Source organism: Antechinus flavipes, chromosome 3 (assembly GCF_016432865.1).
Source record: "Antechinus flavipes isolate AdamAnt ecotype Samford, QLD, Australia chromosome 3, AdamAnt_v2, whole genome shotgun sequence".
Classification (NCBI taxonomy): Eukaryota; Metazoa; Chordata; class Mammalia; order Dasyuromorphia; family Dasyuridae; genus Antechinus; species Antechinus flavipes.
This window is the reverse complement of record NC_067400.1, coordinates 316,764,951-316,788,018: the sequence shown is the minus strand read 5'-3', so window position 1 is coordinate 316,788,018 and position 23,068 is coordinate 316,764,951. Positions and strand designations below refer to the sequence as shown.

At 37.3% G+C, this 23,068-nt stretch overlaps 1 protein-coding gene across 3 annotated transcripts in view; it reads right to left on the bottom strand.

Annotated features, from left to right (window-relative positions):
• Positions 1-5,194: 5,194 nt before the first annotated feature.
• GOLGB1 (golgin B1) overlaps positions 5,195-23,068 on the bottom strand; it is a 70,186-nt gene continuing 52,312 nt past the window's right edge. For all 3 annotated transcript variants that reach the window (XM_051985375.1, XM_051985376.1, XM_051985377.1), the window contains 8 exons: positions 20,016-20,194; positions 13,561-13,726; positions 13,242-13,379; positions 12,214-12,372; positions 11,438-11,535; positions 7,793-7,927; positions 6,938-7,043; positions 5,195-6,635 (listed from right to left, as the gene is read on the bottom strand). In XM_051985375.1, the coding sequence (XP_051841335.1) occupies positions 6,501-6,635; positions 6,938-7,043; positions 7,793-7,927; positions 11,438-11,535; positions 12,214-12,372; positions 13,242-13,379; positions 13,561-13,726; positions 20,016-20,194 (1,116 nt within the window). In that variant the 3' untranslated portion in view covers positions 5,195-6,500. The remainder of the gene's footprint in view (positions 6,636-6,937; positions 7,044-7,792; positions 7,928-11,437; positions 11,536-12,213; positions 12,373-13,241; positions 13,380-13,560; positions 13,727-20,015; positions 20,195-23,068) is intronic.

Below are 23,068 nucleotides of genomic sequence, written 5' to 3'. Positions count from 1 at the left end.
TTGTTACAAAAAAGAAGAAAAAAAGCTTATGATCTTGGACTATACGATTGGGCTTAATATAGTAAGATGAAATTCAATAGAGGTTAGAATGAAATCCTACACCTGGGTTCAAAAAGTAAGTGCATGAGCATAAGGCAGGGAAAGCATGGTTAGATAAGAGTTCATATCAATAATGATCTAGGGGCCTGAGGGAATTAAAAAATCCATATGAATGATATGGCGGCCCAAAAAGCTAAAATGATTTTATGTTTTATTAAGAACAAATAAGCATTCAGAACAAATGAGATAATAATTCCATTGTATTCTGCCCTCTCCAAGCCATTATCATCATGTTTAATATAGGCTTCCATATTTGAGGAAGTATATTGCTTTTTTGGGGGGATCACCAAAATAGGTAATAGTTTATCTTTAATAGAAGTCTTCAAGAAGAGGCTGGATGACTATTTGTGAAGGATATTGTAGAGGCCACTTTCCTATCAGATCTATATTGAGGAGATGACTTTCTGAGGCCTTTTCCAATTCAAATTATGATTTTTGGTGACTAACCAATGGAGAAGTCAGTTTGTTTTAGTAGAGGAAGTATAGACAGCAATGAAATGACTACTCTTTTGAAAAGTATTTAAAGAAGTGTGAAATGAGTATAGGCTATAATAGAAAAAAGGATGTTTGGGTTTTTTTTTTTTTTAAGTTGGTGAGATGTTCTAGATCTTGAAAGATAGTGAATACATATTTTTTTTTTGGTCTATCATAAAGACTAGTGCAGAGGTATAGAGGGCAGGAAGGATGGGAAAGAAGAGAAATGTTAGAAGCCATTAGTGTGAGAGTATGTCAGGATAGTAAATAGCATGAGCAGAATATAAAGGAATATAGCATATTCCTAGTCAGGAAAGAGATGGCTATACTAAAGCAGAGCATTTGTATTAGGGAATAGGAGGAGATAACATTGATGAGAGAAGAGGTGGTCACATAATAGAGGATCTTGAATGGTAGGTTGAAGAGCTTAAAATTGATGTAGTAGATATTAAGGAACCATTTCAGTTTCCTGAACAGGACACTGATATGAAAAAAGCAGATGAATAATTTGGTTTAGTGTGTGGTAGAAACTGGAGGAATTGGCTGGAAATTGGGGAAGATCAATTTGGAAACTATTCTAATAAATGAAGTGAGAAATGACAAATCTCTGAATTATAATAGTACTTTTGGCAGTGGGGAGAGGAAGGGATAAATGAATCAAAGTAAATTGGAAGTAGCTCTCTAAAGGAGTATGGCATGATTTTCTTTGCTCTCTTCAACATTTTTACAATTACTTTGTTGAAGATAAGAAGCATGTTAATCAAATTTGTGAATGACATAAAGCCCAGAGGGACAGGTAATATGGCAATCATAAGACAGATTAATGATAGATGACAGATGGACTCCATCCCCTCTCAATTATTCACAGAAAGTCTAGACAAATGGAAATAATCAATAAAAAATAGAGTTACATAAGTGGAAATAGGACTTTAATCAATGTGAAAGGATCATAGGGGTTTGCAGTCATTGGCTTAAAGCAGATAATGTACACATAGAAAGTCGTTTGTCCTTCCTTTCTGAAAAGGAAGAATGACATTACAATGTTGGGGTAAAACAGTGGATAATAAATAATGTCTAGACTTGTGCATGAATTGTATTAAAGTGTGATAGAGTTGGGCAAAGTCATCAGTCTCACTCTTTCTTCTAGTCATCAAAAACCAGTGGCAGGACAAAGATGCAGTGGATGCCTTTGGGGGTCTTCAATGTCTGACCAATCTCTAAGTATTCCACAGCATCTGCTTCATGGCCATTGGAACAAATTGTTTTTATTCACCAATCCTGCCAAGCAAAGTTTTCATGTGCTTGGAATAGATATCCCCCTAACTCATCCAAATGTTTGAGGTCTGTCAGTTATCATTAGCTGATTTATAGCATCTACCAAGACCACAGCTTCTTGGAATCAGAGAGTTGTGTGAAAGATGGACACCTAAGGTGGGTGTCATCCTGAAAAAGGCTGGATAAGCCCTCACACCAAAGGTGCTAGTCTTCCTGAACACACCATATCCTCCCTCCTCATAGGAAATATCCTACAATTAGCTAAAGAAAACCAGTAATACCCTATGTTATGAATGGAAAAAAAAAGTTCAGAGACAGTCAAACAGTGGTAGAATTCATCAGTGAAATGAATTCCACTCCTAGAAAGAAATTTCTCTGTGGATAGGGATTGAGGGGGAGGGTATAGAGGAAAGTTTTTTCTCTTCAATCCCTATTGGTCAGGTAATGACTTTGGGACCTTCAAAAGGTAGGAAGATCTGGCCTTCCCATCACTCTCATTCACCAGAATTGGGAGCAGTGTCTGTGGAGCAGTATTCTACTATGTAATTTGAGAGATTTGTGAAAAGACTATCTAGCAAAATTAAGCAAAGGCAGCCCTAGGAAGCATGGCCCCTTTGGGCAGGGAGAAAGGCAAGTTATGGACATCAGGAAGGCATTGATCCTCAAAGCCTATGAGGAATTTTTTGAGGATTCTACAAAGGGAAAAAAAAGATTAGGAGATGTGATTTGCTCCTTTATACATGTTCCCTGGGTCTTTGAGCTTGAATCTACTCTCCCTAGGGACTCTGTTTACAAGAGAAGAGCATACCCCTATTTAGGAGTATTTGGGGACTGGAAGGGAAAAATCACTTTATTTTCATCATCTACTTAATAAATAGCATTTCCATAAGTTAAGTCTGGTTAACAATCAATAGGAAACATACCAGTTGGAGACTCATGGGCTAGAGTATCAGAAACCTTTCTACAGATGGTACCCTTTGTTCTTTGCTTCATGCTTTTTTATGATTTGTTTCACTGCTTTACATTTCTATTTTCTTGCTCGACATTTCCCTCAGTTTAAATGTAGCTTCAGACACTGTGATCCTGGGCAAGTCATTCAACTCCATTTGCCTCAATTTCCTCAAATGTAAAATGACCTGGAGAAGGAAATGGCAAACCATTCTAGTTATCTTTGCCAAGAAATTCCCAAATGGGATCATGAAATTGGTCACAATTGAAATGACCAAAGTAATAGTAGTAGTTGTAGTAGCAGCTGACTTTTATATAGCACTTTGAGGTTTGCAAAGTGATTTGTATAAAATATTTCATTTTATTCTCACATCAACTGTTAAGGTAAATGCTATTTTGATCAAGAGGCAGCACAGCAGAGAGAATAGACACTGGACTTAGACTTGAATCAATATCTTTCATTATACAATTACTAATTGTGTAATCCTAAGAAACTCCCCTAACTTCTCTTAACTCCAATTTCTTTAACTGCAGTTGGGGGGCGGAGGAAGGAATGGGTAGGTGTGTGTGTATGGGGTCTTCAGTGGCCTCCAAGACCCTTTCCAGGTCTGCAGCTATGATCACATGATCTCTATTTTACAGATGAAGAATCATAGGCTAAGAAATGTTATTTTCCAAGGATCAAATAACTGGTGTCTAAAACATGATTCAAACTCAAGTCTTTCTATTCTATCTAAATCACCGGGGGGTTAGAACATATTAGCCACCATGACCCTGTCCAATCAATATTAAGCAAATACTATATGCCAGACACTATGTGAGCACAGAAGATACAATTAATAAAAAGACAAAGCCTACCCCCCTTTTCAGGAGCTTACAATCTAAGAGTAGAAATACATAGACAATAAAGCTGGAGTTGGAGGAGGGATACCAGGGAATATTCAGAGGATAGCTTGTTCAGTGGCATTAAAAGCAGAGTAGCAGATGCAAAGTGGAATGAGTTAATCCCAATTTCTGCCTCTTTAAAGGAAAAATTTGGTACTCCAACTTCTAGTTCTCTAACCAGAGGAGAGATGAGAGGGGAGGTGGTGTCAATCAAGACTTGAGTTAACAACAGGGTAACCTGTTAACGAGTTTAGAATAGATGTGAATTTTAAGTTTTAAATTAGGTGAACATCAAAAGAGAATGGGTTACTGATAGGAGCAAAGGAAGAATCTGGAATTGAGAATGGGGAATTTCTAGTAGTAGCATTATGTTGGGAAAGAGGGAAAGTATGAGGAAAGGTCGACTACATCATGACTGACATCCTTGTCATAAATTATGCCAGAAGTCACAGTAGTAGTAAATAAATTGGAAAGACTGTGCATAGATTAATTTCATAATGTACCCAAAGGTAACCCCTCAAAAACCCCTTTGTGAAGGAATTTGAACTAGATGACTTATAAGCACTTTCTAACTCAAGATTCTATATTTCTGTCAATCATTTTTAGCAGTGATTTTTAAAGGGTTATTCATTGCGTTTACAACACTTTCATGTACAAATATCTTACCCTCTTCCCTCCTCAGAGAAGCATCGTGAATAAAAGGGGAGGGAGAAGTTCATCCAAGTTAATCAACATATCAACTCCAACCATATATGCAATATTCCAATGACCCCTTCACTTCTGCAAAGAAAGTAGGAAGGTACACTTTCCCTTTTGGGGATGCTAAATCTGATCAGTTTGGGAGGTTTCACACCTGGTTCTTTCCACTTACATTGTTGTGGTCGTGTGTGTAGTCACTGTTTTCTTGGTTCTGCTTGCTTCATTTTACACCAGTTCGTGTCTTATGCTTCTCTTCATTCTTCATATTTCTCATAGTGCAGAAATACTCTTATTATATTCACAATCCACAAGCCCATAATCTCCTGTGCAATAGAACTTTTCATTTTCCTGGCTACCCATTTTGATATACTTCCCCATGAGCCCATTCATCTCAGCAGAATCCCTCGATCCCAGGGGATCCATTGGCCACATTCCACTTCATATTTATAAAAGGCACTCATTCTGTTCTAACATCATCTCTCAGGGTATAATCTGCCCCAGCAATTATATGTACCTTCTCTCATTGCTTATTTTCTTAGCGCAACTTCAAATCGCATAGCTATAGGTCACTAAGTTCTATTTCATGGTTGTGTTAGTTTTGTTGTTGGGTAACTAAGTATGCTGGAAACTTCCCTCACTTCACAATCCCATTCTTTTGTGATGAAGATTCACAGTATATCACAAACCTATCACCAATGTCATATAGAAATTGTGAAGGTTATGCTTATCTCTGAACAGCAATTTTGAAGTTGAGAAAGTATTTTTTGCCCTGACATTTGTATCCTCTTTTCCCTTCCACAGTAAGACCCCACACTTCAAATCTGAAAATAATTTTATTTTTTACAAGTGTTCAGGAAGTTTCAGGCGGGGAGGGAGTTATGACTAAGAATGTGGTCACCATAGGGTAAAGGATTCAGAGCACAGCAGTTGGCTGACCCTCCCCTCATTTCTCTGGAGCAGCGATGATGAGCAGAGTTCACAATAGATAGATGGTGGTAGTGAAGGAGGAAATGGTTAAAACCATCTCAGTTTGGCAGAGGGGGTGGCAAATGAATTTCACTTTAGGCATTAGTCCTCAAGGCTTGATCCCATCATCCCTTCCCTACAGCTTTCTCTACTTGTCCTAGTCTCTTTCTTAGAGCAGAAAGGTGACTAGGAGGCTGAAAAACTGGCATCCCTGAGATCAATAGCTGAGTTTGATTTTGGGGGTTTTTTGGTTATTTATTAAGGATAAAGTAGAGGAAAAGAGAATGAATATGAACACTAATGAAGACAAATTGAGAGATGTCATTCTCTGTCTCAAGAAACTTAAATTAAGCTGATACTAACTCATTGTCTTTGAGTCTCAGATGGTAAAATAAGTGTGACAGGAAACAACTAGTTCAGACAGACAACTTCATTTAGAATCTGGGGTGGAAGTGGGGAGGAAATGCTAGGGCTAACCATTTAATTAAAATAACCATATTAAAAGCTTTTCCTACACCACACTCATACAGGGAAACATATTACAGACCTCAGCCAAGGGCATAGGTTTTCATCCCAGTGGCTATCTCAAGATCAAGGAAAGGTGATTGGAAGAGAGGCCACTTTCTGCCTCAGGATGCTATTAGTGACCAGAAGCCTGGCAAAAGGGAAGGGGTTCCTCATTTTCCACATTCTCCAGACCCATGCTTCAGGAGGCTATGTACCTTATTATAGTAGTTCTCACCCCTATAATGCAGGAGGTTAACATTGAAGCAAATGAACCAAAGTCATAATTCCAAATATCCAAGGAACAACCTTGGGCTTACTGGAATCAGCAATGAAACTAAAGGGTCACTTCCCAGAGAATTCCTCTGTACAGGTGAATAGGCACTATACTTAGAAAATATTTGTGTTTACACATGATGATAATGTGCCTAAACATAGAATAGAGGGCAGTGGAAAAAAAGCAGCTCCTTTTTTATGATAAAGAGCTCAGATGTGTCTGAATTTTGCAGGAATTATCCCTTAACGTAGACATTAAGGAATGAGCCTAGATAATTAGGGCTGCCCACATGGGCATTTGGTCCTGAGACCAGGGCTTGGAGAATCCAAGACTGTGACTCTAATGAGAGAAATCTGATAGGTGGGAGCTAAGTTCACAGGTGTCCAGTGAAACAGAGAAGAACCAGGACATGAAGCATGAGAATATAGACAGCAGCCAGCAGGGGTACCCGAGTCCGGGAATAGCAGAGTGAACGCAGGATTCGCCTCCATCCAACATTGCTCCTGGTCTAAAAGAAGAAAGATGGGAAGGTCAGAGACACTCTTATTCTGCATATAAGAGAAGTATCTCTATCCTCAAGTTTAGACTTCAATATTTCAGATTTAAAGATATCAGTCTTTAATTTCACTAGCTCATCAATATTACCAAGTCCTGTATTCTGTTCTGTGTTGTCCATTAACTCTCTGACAGAACTTTCTCTCCCAGGAAGAGGATACTTCTTATACTCATTCTTAACATTCTTAATTTTTTTCTATTCTCTTTCCTCCCACTCAAATTTCTTCCCACCCCCTTTCCTCCTACCCATCTTACCCTTCGGAAGGAACTGTTCACGGGCTCTATTAATATTGCCTGTTCATGGATGCCACAGTCACTGATGCTAGAATTCTGGGCAGGGGTCCATTCATTCAGCTCCAGCCTGGATTACAGGAAAACACACACACACACATACACACACACACACACAATAACACAATATTTCAGAAGACAAAACAAGTGAGGCTAAACAAAGTGAGTGAGACATTTAAGGATCATTTTGTTTAACCTCTAGAGCTACTGTCAAGAATGAAGAGCCCAAAGCCTCCTCTGTAGCAAGCAGAAAAGGAAGAAAGGAAAAAGTATTTAAGTGGTAAGTGCTTTAAAAATACAATTTCATCCTGGGACACGGATACTATTAAACTGAGGCAAACTTGCTCAAGGTTATATAACTATTAAGTGTCTAAGTCCAGATTTGAACTCAGTTCTTTCTGCCTCCAGGTTCACTGCTCTATCCACTGCACCACTCAGCTGCCTACAAAATAGTTTAATTTAACAAAACAGATGGAAGGAACTAAGAAGAGACTTCTGTGAAGTTCTATGAAAATAGCATGGGCAATATTTTTAGCCATTTTGCCTATCAAAGATTTAGAATTTAATGATTTCCACTACTAATGATGAAAATACCTGCCTGCACCTGCAAAGTCACCTGGCAAAGGTGACTGTAGAGATGCAGTCAGAACACTAGTGTGGCAGAAGTTAGCTTGAAGATTCAGATTGAAGGGAGACTTTGTGACTAAAAACTGGGACAACCTGCATACCCCCAAAGAGAATGCTCCCTCTAGAGGGACACTGAGCACCAATGCTTCCTGGCTTACAGAAATAATGAATTCTTTTTTTTCAACATTTTACCTTCTAATCTCCTCCTGAGCCGCAGAGAGTGCTTCCTCAGCAGCCAACCGGTGATCCCGTTCCTCTTCCAGCAATTTCTTTAAGTGGCTCACTTCTTGTCTAGTGTTACATTGCTCTTGCTGGGCCTCAGAAAACCTGCAGCATCAGGAGAATGGAATTTTTCTTCTTTTTAAATAACTTTATTTATTTTTAGTACATATTGCTTCTTTTTTTTAAAAAATTCATTTGTTTATTTTTAAATATATATTTCTTTATGAAACATGTTGGTAAAGAAAAATAATTAAAAGGGAAAAACCAGGGGAGAGAAAAAAAATACAGGAAAAAAAAAATGAACATAGCATGTACTGATTCGCACTCAATCTCCATAGTTCTTTTTCTGGATGCAATGGTGTTTTCTATTCAAAGTCTATTGAAATTGCCATGTATCACTGAATTGAGAAAAACCAAGCAAAGTTCTAGATAGTCCATCGTTGATCCTCACACATTCTTACTGTTACTGCATACAATGTATTCCTGATATTGTTTGTTTAACTCAGCATCAGTTCATGTAAGTCCTTGCAGCCATTCTAAAATCAGCTTGTTCATCAATTTTTTATAGAATAATATTACATTGCTTATTATTATTATATTATGTTATACCTTATTCAGCCATTCTCCAATTGATGGGCATTTACTCATTTTCCAATTTTTTGCCACCAAAAAAAGAGTTGTTTTGCACACATTTTTTGTACACATAAGTCCTTTACCCTCCTTTATGATTTCCTTGGGATACAGACCCAATAATGGCACTACTGAGTCAAAGAGTACGCACAGTTTTATAGCCCTTTGGGTATAGTTCCAAATTGCTCCCCACAACGGTTGGATCAGTTCACAATTCCACCAACAATGTATTAGTGCTAGTAGCTGTGTGACCTTAGGCAAATCATTTAAACCCAATTGCCTCAGCTCAAAAAAAAAAACAAACACCAAGGCATTAGTGTCCTAGTTTTCCCACATCTCCTCCAACATAAAGTTGTTGCATCATTACACTAAACTCTTAAAAATTTGGAAAATTGTTATGTGAGTCCTACATTTTAACAGCATGCTATAAAGGAAAGCTATTCATTTTAGGAAAATGAGAATGATCCACATCTAAAATTCAATTCACCAAACATTTAACAAAAGATCTACGATATGCAATGGACCGTGATAATATATACTTTCAGATATGTGGGGACACAAAACAAAAATAAAATAGTCCCTGACTTCAGGGAACTTACATTCCACTGCAGGGATACAACATGCATATGTTGTACTAACACCTAGAAGAATCAGGAAAAGCAATGAATCCATAGTTCCAAGAAGTTCTATGACCCATTTCTTTTTCCCCCCTTGGCTTCTTTGAGGCCAAAAGCCAGCTTTTCTAGCTTTGGAACATCTGAATGTTATATACATGCCCACCAGGAGAAAGGAACAGGCATTTTCCTCTTTCTAGCTTTCTGACTCTCCTAGAGTAACTGCTGATCTGGCAGGCAATAGAGTGGAACCTGAAGAAACAGGCCTTGGATTAGCAGCAAACAGAAGAGAAATGAGAGAATATTTTTCCTTGTATGTCATCTATCAGGAAAATTGGATTGTGGATAATTAGTTATGAGAAGTACCTGGTAAACCATTTCAAATAGATTCTTGATGGAGAGAGCTATTTAGATCCAGAAAGTAGACTGTGGTGACTGAATGTGGATTACAACATAGTATTTTCACCTTGTTTGTTATTTTTTGCTAGTTTTTTTCTTTCTCACTTTTTCTTTTCAATCTGATTTTTCTTATGCAGCATGATAAATATGGAAATATGTATAGAAGAATTTAACATATATTGGATTACCTGCTGTCTAGGAGAGGAGGTTGGGAGAAGGGAGGAAGAAAAAGTTGGAACACAAGGTTTTGCAAGGGTGAATGATGAAAACTATCTTTTCATTTATTTTTAAAATAAAAAGCTATAATAATAATAATAACTTTAAATAATTATAATAAAAGAAGTACCTGGTGAGGCTCACTTTGGGGCCCCTCCTTCATGAGGCCTTTCCTTATTCTTCCCCAGAAATTACTTCATACATTTTAAAAAACTTACTGATCTGTACATGTTTCTCCTTAGTAGAAAAACAAGTTCCCTGAGGATAGTGAATGTTTTCTTTTTGTCCCTAATAGCACAAAATCTGACATACAGTTGGTATTTAATAAGTGAAGTTTAGTGAACTGCACTGACAGAGATGACACCTAAGTTGAGCTTTGAAGGAAGCAATAGAGTCTAAGAAAGGAAGAAGGGCATTCTAGATATAGCAGAGCTACTAGAGCGCTAGCAAACCTCCAACTTTCTTAAGCCTCAATTAATGCTGTGGTGAGATGAGTAGAAGTGTATAGGAATACCCAAAGCTTGTTATTCCAAATTTTAAAATATGAGGTTGCCCCTTTTACATCCTTTGCTTTTTTGCTGCATGAAAGCAAGCAAGGCAGAAGATCGTCTCCTTTCTGAAGTCTTCTCTTCCTACTCTGAAAGGCCAGTCTGGCCACACACCTCTCCTCCTGTACTCTGGTCCAGAGCCGATTATTTAGTCCCACCTTTACCGAAGATATAAGACTCTAATGATAGAGATACTACCTTCTGAGGCAGCCCATTCCATTTTGGTCAGAAAAAACCATAAGCACCAAAAATACAAGTTACTGATTACAAAAAGAGAAAGAATATGTTAGGGGTCCCTTGAATACCTTGCACGTATAAATACTCTCATAGGCATTAAGAGATTTTCCTTTAAATTGAATCAAAATCTGCTTTCCTATATTTTCTCCTACTGGTTTTATCCTCCAAGACCAAGGAGGAGACAGTCAATGCTTCCTAAACAAGAAAGTTCTTCAAATATCTAAAGACAGGTATTGAGTGCAGAGTGTAAGGGAAGGATAAAAGACAAAGATAACCACATACACTCAGCAGGGCTCCTTAAGCCTCTGAATTAAACATCCCTAAATCCTTCAAACAATTTTTCAGTTACTGAATTCATAACTCCTTGCTATCCTAGTTATACTCCTCTGAATGAGCTAAAATGTGGTGCCCAGAAATGGACACCAGACATAACAGAGGAGAATACAGAGTAACATTATCATCCACATGGAATTTATTCTTCTGATAATGAAACTTAAGATTGTATTAGTTTTTAGGTTGTCATGTTACAATGATGATTCATTAAATCTACAATTTACTTGACTCTTAGGTTTGTATTAAAAAAATCTTTCTAACTCCTTCCACCCCACCAAACGGTATTTCTACAATAAGCTTTATGAATTCAAATGGAAAGCAGATGTTCCTATTTAAATATCATCATAGTAACTGTTGAGATCACTGTAAATCTTAGATCTGTTCTCCAGTATATTAGGTCCCCTCTCTCATTTCTAATTACCTTCCTAGCTCTTTGTTGGAAGAAGCCAACTATGTCCCTCTATAAGGTAGGACAAGAAGTTGATGCTAAATTACTAAAGCAAGCTACACAGGTCAGTAGGAGAGCCACAACGAACACACAGGCATGCTTGTGTATGAAGTCCCATCCTACATGCTTTCGTGGATATAGGATGGCAATGGAGAGTAGATGATATGGGAACCTGCCCAAGAACCCTTACCTGAGTTGCAGTTCTCTTAGCTCCATAGGGTCACTCTCTCTATGGGGTTCATTCTTTTCCTGAGGGGCTCCAGGAGCAGCATCTGTTGTAAGTGTCCCCTAGAAGAACAAAGCTGGTAAATAGAGACTCTATAAAAGATCTATCCATTGGGGAAAATGAGAATTGATGAAAAACATCAGCAGGTACAAGTTATTATTTGTCTTTTGGTAACTGAAAACTTTTTTTCTCTTTTCATAATTCCCTCCAAAAATAAAGCAGAGCTTCCTCTTAACCAATACAGTTAGATCAGTCACTGATGTGGTTAACGCTCTCACCCTAATTTAGTCATCCCTAGAAGCCCACTTTCTCATCTCTCTTCAATTTACTGCTAAGCTCTTTTCCTTAATTGAGGGTCCATGGCTTTGCTGGGGGAGAGGGGGAGAAGAAGAGGGGGGGGAGAGAACAGGTCCTCTGGTCTTCTGGCTCTCTGGAAGTTCCTTGGTTTCTAAGTTTCTTTCCTGAGACTTGGCCAGGTGTTCCAATTTCTTAGTGTTTGGATCTTCGAAGGCTTCAGCTTCTCATTCTTATTTTCACCTGCTTTTTGCAGTAATTTCCATCATCTCAGATATCTCATCTTCTCCATTCCCTTCACCTATGTAAATGGTAGATCTACTGTTTACCTCTCAAATACGATTTTCTCCTCTTTTTATTCTTGTCAATTGGTCTCTATCAGTTCTTAGTGTATAAGGACACAACACTTAAGATTCATAATCCTTATTTATTTTTCTGTTACTCACCGTTTCTTTGCTTAGGGGCTGCATCTCTTGAATCTGTCTCTTTAAGCCTGTGCAATGATTCAGAAGGTCATTATAGCGCTGATGGCTTTCACGAAGACTCTGACTGCTACCACGCAGCTGAATGGAAAGGGAACTTTTCTCTTCAAAGATTTGAGAGAGCTGAAATAAAGACAATCAGGTTAGTAGCCCACAGAGAATTTCTCAACTGGTAGACATCAGGTCGTCTCTTCTTGATCATAAGAGATCAAGGTAAGAGATTTTGGTGATAACAGGTAAAATACTTTTGATGAAAAACCTTTAACTCCAAAAGATCATCTAATATTGTGCCCCAAACAAAGGTGAGGGAAAAGATATGGATAAGTACATTAGCCTGGGTCCAAGTGTAAGAAATCACTACATTCTTTTATTTTTCAATTCCACAAAGTTGGACAAGGAGCTATCACCTTAAACTAATAAAGATAATTGCACAAGACCTTGTTGTACTATTGCCATGAGGAGGAAACAGAAGAAAGTGGAACCCCACAATTTAACAGGGATGACAAAACAAACACTGATACGTATAGCATAAATATAAGAAACAGAATCAGAGAATTTCAAGGGATTTTCCTTGAAGGCTATTTACTACATTCCAAGTTAGCCCACTCCATTCACAGACAGTTCTCACCATTAGGAAATTCATTCTTTTACTGAGTTGAAATCCTAATGTCCATTGGTTCTACTTTTAATGCCATATCAATCAAGCCTATCTAAGCTAAGACCTCAGTTTCTTTGGCCTTATCCTTGTATCTAAGAGGAAAAATTTTCTAGCTCAAAGCTGGAGACACATCTTCCATACTTTGCTCTTAGAAAGAGGCAAAAGAGAAAAACCAGGAAGAAGCATCAAAGAAAAAGTGTCATTTCTTTCCTTTGATTGTGTCCAGAGCTGACTCTGCTTCCTCTCTTCCTACTAGGAAATAGACAGGAAGCAAGTACTCCTTCTCTTTCTTTCAGTTCTAACAGCTCCAACATAGGCCTGATGAGAAACTCACCTTGCTGTTCAGTTGTTGGATTCTCAACTCCTTCTGATGAACTTCTTTCAAGCTGTCGTTAAGCTGGGCTTTGAGAAGCCCAATCTCAGAATCCAGGGCCCGGGTTGACTCTGGGGAAATTGCTGCTTTTGGGGATGCCTGCCGAGAGAAAAGTACTTACAGAATTCACTCTTCATTCTAACTACCAAATCTCCTATAGACAAATTCTGACCATTACAGGGAGTGATAATTAAGTGACCAATGGGCACTAGGTTTCCCTTGGAAGCCTACCAGGCACAAGCTCCAGCCACTCCTTTGGATTGGTCAAGGCCCAGCTCACCTGTTTTTGGTACTGCTCTGAGAGAACAGAAGGCTGGCTAGATGCAGACCTCAGCTCTTGCACCAGATTCTGCAGATGGTTCAGTTGCTGCTCCTTGTCAGAGAGGGCCATCAGATACTGCTCTCTAACCTGCTTTTCTTGGACTTCCCAAGTATTCTTCTCCTTTCTAGAAGACACAGAAAGTGGTCAGAGGGAGACAGTTCAACTCAGACTCACATTGAATCTTGGTGCCTTTTCATAAAGTTTTAGGATCAATCATAATTGATACCCCACTCTTATTTTCATATCTCAAGTCCCATTTGTCTTTTGCTAAATTGGATTAAAGAGTAGGGAACGGAAAGAGGCATTCTTATGACATCACTTATATTTTTCCTCCTGGCAGATTCTTCCTCATGGTAGTACTAAGAGCTCTTGCATAGCACTCTACAGATAGCTCAACCAAACTCTGCCCATATCAGAACGCCACAGAGACAATCAGATCCTGAGCTATAAGCACTTTATCCCTACCTATTAGATTATAATCTTAAGGACAGGGGGAGCATCTTGTTCCTTCTTTATATCCCCCACTGTCAAGCAAAATACAGTGCACATAGTATAAATTTAATATTTATTTACTGAGTTTAATTTGCTATGTTCTGGTTGTACAATTTCTGATGATTATATTTTATAATTCTTTGGTGGAAGGGTCAAAGAAAAATGGCTCATTCACTATTCTCTCATTAATATGAGCTCCATCAGCAGTGACTTATAAGATATATAACATTTCTTTTCATGTAGAAAAAAATTATAATATCACTTTTTAACTAACTGACACCAATCTTTGCAAATAGGAATAACTGAAAAAAATTGTGTGGAATACAAGAATGGTCTTTTCTATATTAAAAACAAAGAGATAAACAATAAACCAACAGATCAAGGAAAACAGAGGAGAAAGAAACTGCAAGTTGCTAAGAAGTTTCTTCTTTTTTTTTAGTTGAAAAAACACAGTAAGAAAAAAAAAAGGAAAACAGAAAGGAAATACAAAATAAAATAAAGCAAAACAATAGAGAACATTGTCATGTGCCCAAACATCAGAGAGGATTCAAAATATATAACAATAAATTACCAGGATTAAAAAAGTTATATTATAATATTAGAAGAAATTATATTCATGAATACCATTTTTTCTTTACTTTCTTGTAAATTGTTCTTTGGTTCTCTGCTGCTCACTTAATTTACTTTATTCTTTTTTCCCCTTTCATTGCCCCCGCCCCTCACTTCCAAGCAAACTACATTTAAGAAAAAATATATTTATGTATACATAAATAGTCACCTCCACATACCCACACATCTTTCCTATGCTTATTGCCTCTTTAATTAAATTTTGTTCCATAACTTGCCTTGTTATTACTTAATCTCCCCTACCCAAGGATCCTTCCCTTGCCATCTTCTTCCCTCACCACTTGCTTCCCCATCTCCCCTCATCCCGCCTCCCTTATTTCTTTATAGATTCTGGAGGGTGCTATGCCCCCTTCTTGGTGGTATGTGTGTGTGTGTGTGTGTGTGTGTGTGTGTGTATGTGTGTGTGTGTATACACACATAGTGTTACCTACTGAATCCATTCCCAATGTGAGTAGGTTCACAAAACTACGAGCCCTTCTCCCCCTCTAATGCCTGTCTATTCTTCCTCTGCACCTCATTTGTATGATTGTTATTTTTACCTGAACTCAACCAATCTTTCTTTTGAGCTACCCTATTGTGGAGATGAATCTTATATAAATACATGTGTGTTATAAGTATACATAAATACATATATATAATATACACACACACACACACTAAAAAAACAAATAATTTGTCCACATTTAAACAGTTTGTCCATGTTAAGTTTCTTTCTTTTCTTTTTTTTTTTTTTTAATTTTAATAGCTTTTTATTTACCAGTTATAGGCATGGTAATTTTACAGCATTGACAATTGCCAAACCTTTTGTTCCAATTTTTCCCCTCCTTCCCTCCATCCCCTCCCCTAGATGGCAGGATGAGCAATACAAGTTAAATATATTAGAATATAAATTAAATAAAAAATAAGTATACACGTCCAAACCATTACTTTGCTGTACAAAAAGAATCGGACTTTGAAATAGTGTACAGTTAGCCTGTGAAGGAAATAAAAAATGCAGACAGGCAAAAATATAGGAATTGCAAATTCGATGTAATGGTTCTTAGTCATCTCCCAGAGTTCTTTCGCTGGGTGTAGCTGGTTCAATTCATTACTGCTCCATTAGAACTGATTTGGTTCATCTCATTGCTGAAGATGGCCAGGTCCATCATAATTGACCATCATAATATTGTTGTTGAAGTACATAATGATCTCCTGGTCCTGCTCATTTCACTCAGCATCAGTTCATGTAAGTTTCTCCAGACCTTTCTGAAATCATCCTGTTGGTTGTTTCTTACCGAACAATAATATTCCATATTATTCATATACCACAACTTATTCAGCCATTCTCCAATTGATGGGCATCCACTCAGTTTCCAATTTCTGGCCACTACAAACAGGGCTGCCACAAACCTTCTTGCACATACAAGTCCCTTTCCCTTCTTTAAGATCTCTTTGGGATATAAGCCCAGTAGTACATGTTAAGTTTCTTAAAACTGATCTTTCACATTGGCTCTTATATGCTAAATTTTCTGTTAAGTTCCAGTTTGGTTGATAGAAAATTCTGAAAATCTGCAAGTTCTTTGAATGTCCTTTTTTTCTCATTTAAGATTATAGATAATTTTGCTGAATGTGATATTTTGGGCTACAGGCCAAGTTCTTTTGATTGTAGATATAATTCCAAGATCTGGAGTCTTTTATTATAGTTGCTGATAAGTCTTGTGCAATTCTAATTGTGGCTCCAGCATATTTGAATTGTTTTTCTCTTGTTTCTTGCAAAATTTTCTTTGATTTGGGAATTTTGAAATTTGGCAATAATACTCCTGTTGTTTTTTTTTTTCCCCCACACAGGATCTCTTTGAGATGGTAATCAGTAGACTTTTTCTATTTCTATTTTCCCCTCTTGTTCTATCACTCCAGGGAAATTTTCTTAGATTATTTCCTGCATTATTGTGTCAAGGTTCTCTTTTTGGTCAGAACTTTTTGGTAATTCAATTATTCTTATATTTTCTCTTCTTGATCTATTCTCCAGATCTGTCATTTTCTTCATATGATGTTTCACATTCTGTTCTATTTTCTCATTCTTTATAATCTGTTTTGTTATTTCTTAGTCTCTCATAACTTTACTAGTTTCCCCTTGCCCAATTCTAATTTACAAACCATTATTTTCATCTTTGAGACCCTACCTCTTTTTCTAATTGGTTAATTTTTTTTCATAAGTTTCTCTTTTTTCTCAGATGGTTTTAATTTATTTCTTTGGTTTTACTCTCATTTGGTTTTTTAATTCTTTTTTTAGTTCTTCTAAAAATTCTCTCTGGACAGAGAGCCATATCACATTACTCTGTGGGGTAGAAGCTTTTTTTTTTTTTTAAACTAAAGTGTCCTCCTATGAAGATAAATCCTGGTCTTCTCTGTTCCCATAATATGTTTCAATGGTGAGGTCCTTTCTTCTTTGCCAATTAATTTTTTTTTTTTTTAAATAAGAGGTATTGGTGTAAGCACCTATGATTGCGGGATGCGGGGGATGGTGCTTCAAGTTTCCCTTCTGACCTCCAGACCAGAAACCCTAACCAAGAGACCTCCACCCTCCTCCTACAGGTGCCCACAGCTAGCAGTGCTCTTGCCCTACTGCCTCTGCACTCACCAGGTGCTGGTTCCTTCTGGTCCAAGGCCGTGTTTCGGCAGCACAGCTGGGCTGGGCTGCATTCCCAACATTCTTTCAGTCTTTCCAGACTCAAATCCCTACTCCACATACAGAGAAGTGAAAGTCTTTGTGGTTCCTCCCGAGACTTCAGCCATACCAAGCTAGCTGGAAGGGTCCCTGCTTGTTCTTTCTGTGGAGCTAACCTGGAGGTGTTTGCACTTCAGAGAAATCAATCTCAGCCTAGGGTCTTTCTTCAGATTTTCTAGGGTTGTATCAAAAGGATCCCAGTTTTATCCCAAATCTTCTAGATTTTTCATGAGTCTATGTTTGCCCTAAGGCAAAAATGTGTTCTCTTTGTGGAGGAAATTGGGATTGACCAAGATACTTTGCTATCTTCCAGAATCCTCCATATGTTGCTCTATCTAGGAAAAGATCCTCACACTTGGAATACAATTTTGGAGGGTGATTGGATGAGCTGGCAATATGAGGATTGGTATAGCCAGATATTGAACAATTTTGTAGGAATTCAAACCTGTGATTTCATTAGTTTAGCGGACTCCTGGTGAAGAAATTCCCTCTAACAATATCAACAACTTATCTGCAGCTTACATCCTCAAGAATACCCTGGGGGCATCGAAAGAATAAGTGACTTGTTAGTATCACTGTGTCATAGACTGGATTTGAACCTAGGTCTACCTAACTGAAGTCTTAGCTAGTATACCAGCTTGACTCTCTAGAAAGAACAATTTTTCTAAAAAATATTTTGTTCCTTACTCTAACCTTAAGTTTGAAGAAAACCAAAGCAACAAAAGCAAAAAAAGATTCAGAGGAATCAAGCAGTCTCTAAGAGCTCAAACCTCCAAAGACTCCCATAAGCACACTGTAGCTGGTAATAAACTCAGAGGTGATGTGATTCTAATTCTGTAGCCTTCCTGGAGTCTCTGCAATCAATTTATTCCATGTCTCCTGTAATCCTAAATCCTGTTTCTGTATCTAGTTCCTCATCCCCATCCCACCCCTCCATACTCTCTCTAGCTATACTCTCTAAGCAATCTCTATTAATGCAGATCAGCAACTGTTCCACAATTTACAGTCTTACAGTTACTTGCCCAGGACACTGAGTTAAGATTCTTGCCAGCATGTGCTGGGGTAAGACTTGAAGCTACATTATTCTGTTTCTGAGCCTGGCCCTCTCTATGCAATATGCTATTCTGCTTCTCTCTATTAAAAATATAAGGAACATAGAACCTGATGAAAGAAAATCAAGTAAACCACTAGCCATAAGTAATGAGGAAAGGCTATGAGATGGCTCTCATAGAAATAGGATGAGGGAAATGACAGGGAATGAAAAGCTTTTATAGCCCAAGCTCCTCAATGGATAGATAGAACCAAACACCCAAGCCCCTCTTTTCAAGGAGAAGAAAACTTGAGGACCAGGAAGGCTACATGACTTAGCCAGTACATAATTAGTAAGTAACAAAGGCAGAATTTGAACCCAGATTTTCTAATTCTGGAGCTTATATTCCTTCCATTATATCATGGGGAAAATGAAGACCCAAGAAATTAAGTGCCCAGAGTTTCACAGATAATAAATTGCAGAGAGAACTTCAACTCCATTACAATAGAGCTAATTTGGAATCTCAAAAATTCGGACTCCAAAACAACAGACCAGAGGCAAGTGGGTTTCCAGTTTTGCCATTTTAGTTCCACATTTCATGCAAATCTGAATCCTAACTTTGAATTTGCACTTTTAGGTCAAAGACATGTTTTCAGTTAACTAAGGAAACTGTATAAGGCAGTACATAATTTTTTGACTAAGAAGGTACATTTTTGGAATAAAATATCTCTGGTAAAAATTTACATCAGAAAACATTCATTTTGATCAACTCTGACTGACAGTTTTTTTCAACAATGAGGTGATTCAAGCCAATTCTAACAGACTTGGGATGCAGAGAGCTATCTGCATCTAGAAAAGAAAACTGTGGAGGGCTAAATGTGGATCACAGCATAGTATTTTCACTTTTTTGTTGTTTGCTTGCTTGTTTCTTTCTCCCTTTTTGACTTGATATGTCTTATGTAGCATGATAAATGGGGAAATATGTTTAGAAGAATTACACATGTTTAACCTATATTGTATTACTTGCTGTCTGGAGAGGGTGCAGGGAAAGGAGGAAGAAAAACTTGGAATACTAGGTTTTGCAAGGGTGAATGTTAAAAAACCATCTTGGCATGTATTTGGACAATAAAAGGCTATCCTAAAAAAGCCCCCCCTCAAAAAAAAAAGAAAGAAAGAAAAAGAAAACACTCATTTTGTAAAGTTTGCCTAAAGTCTACCCAAAAACATCACTTCCATGTTCATCATCTCAAACTAAACATATGAGTGCCCAACAAAAATGCTGTGCAAGTAACAAGAACAAATACTTCTCACAAGGTGTTGAGGGAATCATTTTGTTTTGAGATTTCTCTTTTGTTCTGATGATCTCTTGTTAGAAAGGAGATTAAGAAATCACAAAGGACTGCTGGGGACACATTCTTTTTTCCTCTCATACAACAACCAAACAATTACACACAACACCAAACAATTATGAAAGGATTTATCACAAAGAAAGACTGTTGGGGTGTACATGGAGAAGTGTAAAAAGAACTTCTCTTTTAAGGAAAAAAAAAATCTCACCTGAGGTGTTGTAGCTCCTGTTGACAAGAGAGGTTTTCCTGTTTTAGTTGTTCCTGGACAGACAGATACTTGTTTGTCTGTTCCTGATACTCCTGAAGTTGAACCTTCAGTGGACGGAGTTCAGTGTTTTCTTGGTTAATCTGAAGGTACTGCTGTTGTAGATTCTTTAACTCTTTCAGCTTTAATCAAAAGAAATATACTAGAGTCAGGTATCAATTTATCATTCCCAATGCAAATCAGTAACAATTAGTAGCCCAAGTTTATCCCTCTAGATAAGTGAAAAAGAGGTAAATCAAAGAGGTCATCAACAGATTTCATTGCTTCATAAACCCAATGAAATAAATGAAGTTGGGCTAACATCACATGTTGCTGTTATAAATCAATGATTCTTATGAGTCAATTTCCCAGGTATTATATCTCACTCTCTATCATCTATCTCTTCCTAGATCTACTCCTCATCACAAATTCTCCTGAGATTCAAAGCCTGAAATGACTTTAGAGCTATACCTTTGACCTAGTCAGACTTAGAAATCATAAAGACACACCCAAGGGTTTTTCTAAAGTCAACAGAAATGGCAAGGCTCCTGTCCTTTTGTTTTCCTATTTAGACTGCTCAAGAAAAAGTATTTCAAACAAATCCAGAGAGCCACTAACGTGGTGAATTAAACTCTAGGGGCTTCACTAAAGCATTGCAAACTATTCTGAGACATGTGAAATATTCAGACCTAAACAAGGATTTTGCAATAGTTACTATCCCCAACCCAGAAAAAAAAAATCAGAATAAAGATCAGTACTGGCTTTCACTTCCATACCTATCTGCTTAGCAAGGGGGTCTAATAGTTGCTAGCTAGGAAAATTCCAGGAATCTCTTTGCCTATTGACCATGAAGATATAGTCAATTCTTTACAATAGTTAAGTATAATTTATTTATATTAATAGTGATGATCAATGCCTTTTCAGATGAGTATATATTCTAAGCAAATGTTGCCCTTGCCTTAATATAGCATAGTGGAAAGAATGGTGGGCTTGGAACTAACAAGACATTAAAATCCTGTCTAAAGCATTTATACTACTTGTGTGATTATGGGCAAATTAACTTTCATGAACCTGTTTTCTCACCTATAAAATGGGGCTAACAAGTACACCTGTCTTTTGGTTGTTCAGAGGAACAATGATGGTAATATATTTAAAATGCCTTGGTTACCTTAAAACACTATAATGATATTAGCTTATTCATTCCTATTTTTGGCATCAACAACTCATCTGAATAGTATGGCTTGGAACTTGGGCAACTGTACACAATTTCTCATCTCTATACTTTCCTTTAATTTGGTGTCAATTTTTATTTTAGTTTTAGCAACCAAATGGTCTCACCGCTCAATGACAGATGATTTTGAAATTCCTATATTAGTAATCATCATTTCTTAAAATCTCATCAGTTTCTTTTTTTGGTGAAGTTGCTTGATTTTATCAATGCTTTCCAACTCCCTCTATGAAGATAATATTCCAGACAGAGAGGAATAAGATATCTGTGTAGTCTAAATGGCTTTGGCTATTTTTCTTACTCCTAAATCAACCAAAATATTTTTAATCCTTCTCCTCTGGGCCCACCTATAAGTAGAAGTCACCAAATACCTAAGTATATATTTATATGGCTTAGAAGATTTTGTCTTTAAAGGATTTTTTTCTACTATTCATCTTACACAACAGATTTCAAGCAAATAATTATTTTGCTTATATTCATAAGTAGTTTAAGATAAAATGACCAAGTGCCCCATGAAATGTTCTTAGTTGCATTTGTGTCCATAATGAAATCAAATCAATCACCTTTATTTGCTTCTCTAAACAAACATCTAAGTCATCCTTTGATTTTGCTGAAATGTATTTATGTCTTCTAGTTTCATCTTGTTAGATAGGACTAAGTATTCATATCATGCAGTCCTTCTTGTAGCATGTAAACTTGGTGGTGGTTGGATAAGGATCTTACATTTAGAATACCAAAAGTTATGCTAATGTTTCTAAATAGTCTAACCCATTGTATGATTCTTAGCATTCTTTTCTGCCACTCTTTACCATCACTGCAGAAGCACAGAGCTGTACTTTTTATGAGTTACCATGGATAAAAAATTCATCATCTTGTGGTCAACCCATTAGTGATGAGCCTTTTTGTTTGTCTGATTCCTACCCATCACTCAAAAGCCTAATTTTCAAGACTTTCTTTTGTGAAACTACCTCCTGACCATTCTCCTTTTCTCCTAAACCCCTAAGTATCTCTGGTGTGAAGCTTGCTCAGCCCTTTTCATGGCTGCTCCTCTACTTGTGGTGTCCACTTGACAGTCGACTCTTACCTATTAGGTGATAAATTCTTTGGCTGAAGTAGCCCATAAAAAAGTATAGCTCTGTTGTACACAGCAACCTGTGATAATCAACTGTGATGGACTTTGGTCTTTTCAACAATGAGGTGATTCAGGCCAATTTCAATAAACTTGTAATGGAGAGAGCCTTCTCCGAAACAGGACTGTGGGTTCAGAATGTGGATCACAACATAGTATTTTCACCTTTTTTGTTGTTTGGTTTTTTTTCTCATTTTTTCCTCTTTTTGACCTGATTTTTCTTGTGCAGCAATGATAAATGTTTAGAAGAACTGCACATGTTTAAATTATATTGGATTACTTGCTGCCTAGGGAAGGAGAAAAGGGAGGGAGAAAATTTTGGAATACAAGGTTTTGCAAAGCTGAATGCTGAAAACTATTTTTGCTTGTATTTTGAAAATATAAGGTTATCATCAAAAAATATATTTTTTAAAGTACAGCTCTATGTTTCTGCAGTGATGGGAAGAGAGTGGCAGAAAAGAATGCTAAGAATCATACAATGGATGGACAACGATACATGCCAGCTAGGTGGCATAGTAGATAAAAATGCCAGGCCTGAAGTCAAGAAGACTCACCCTTTTGAGTTCAAATCTGGCCTCAAAACATTTACTACTTATGTGATTCAAGAAACTTAATCTTGTTTGCCTCAGTTTCCTTATCTGCAAAATGAACTGAAGAAAG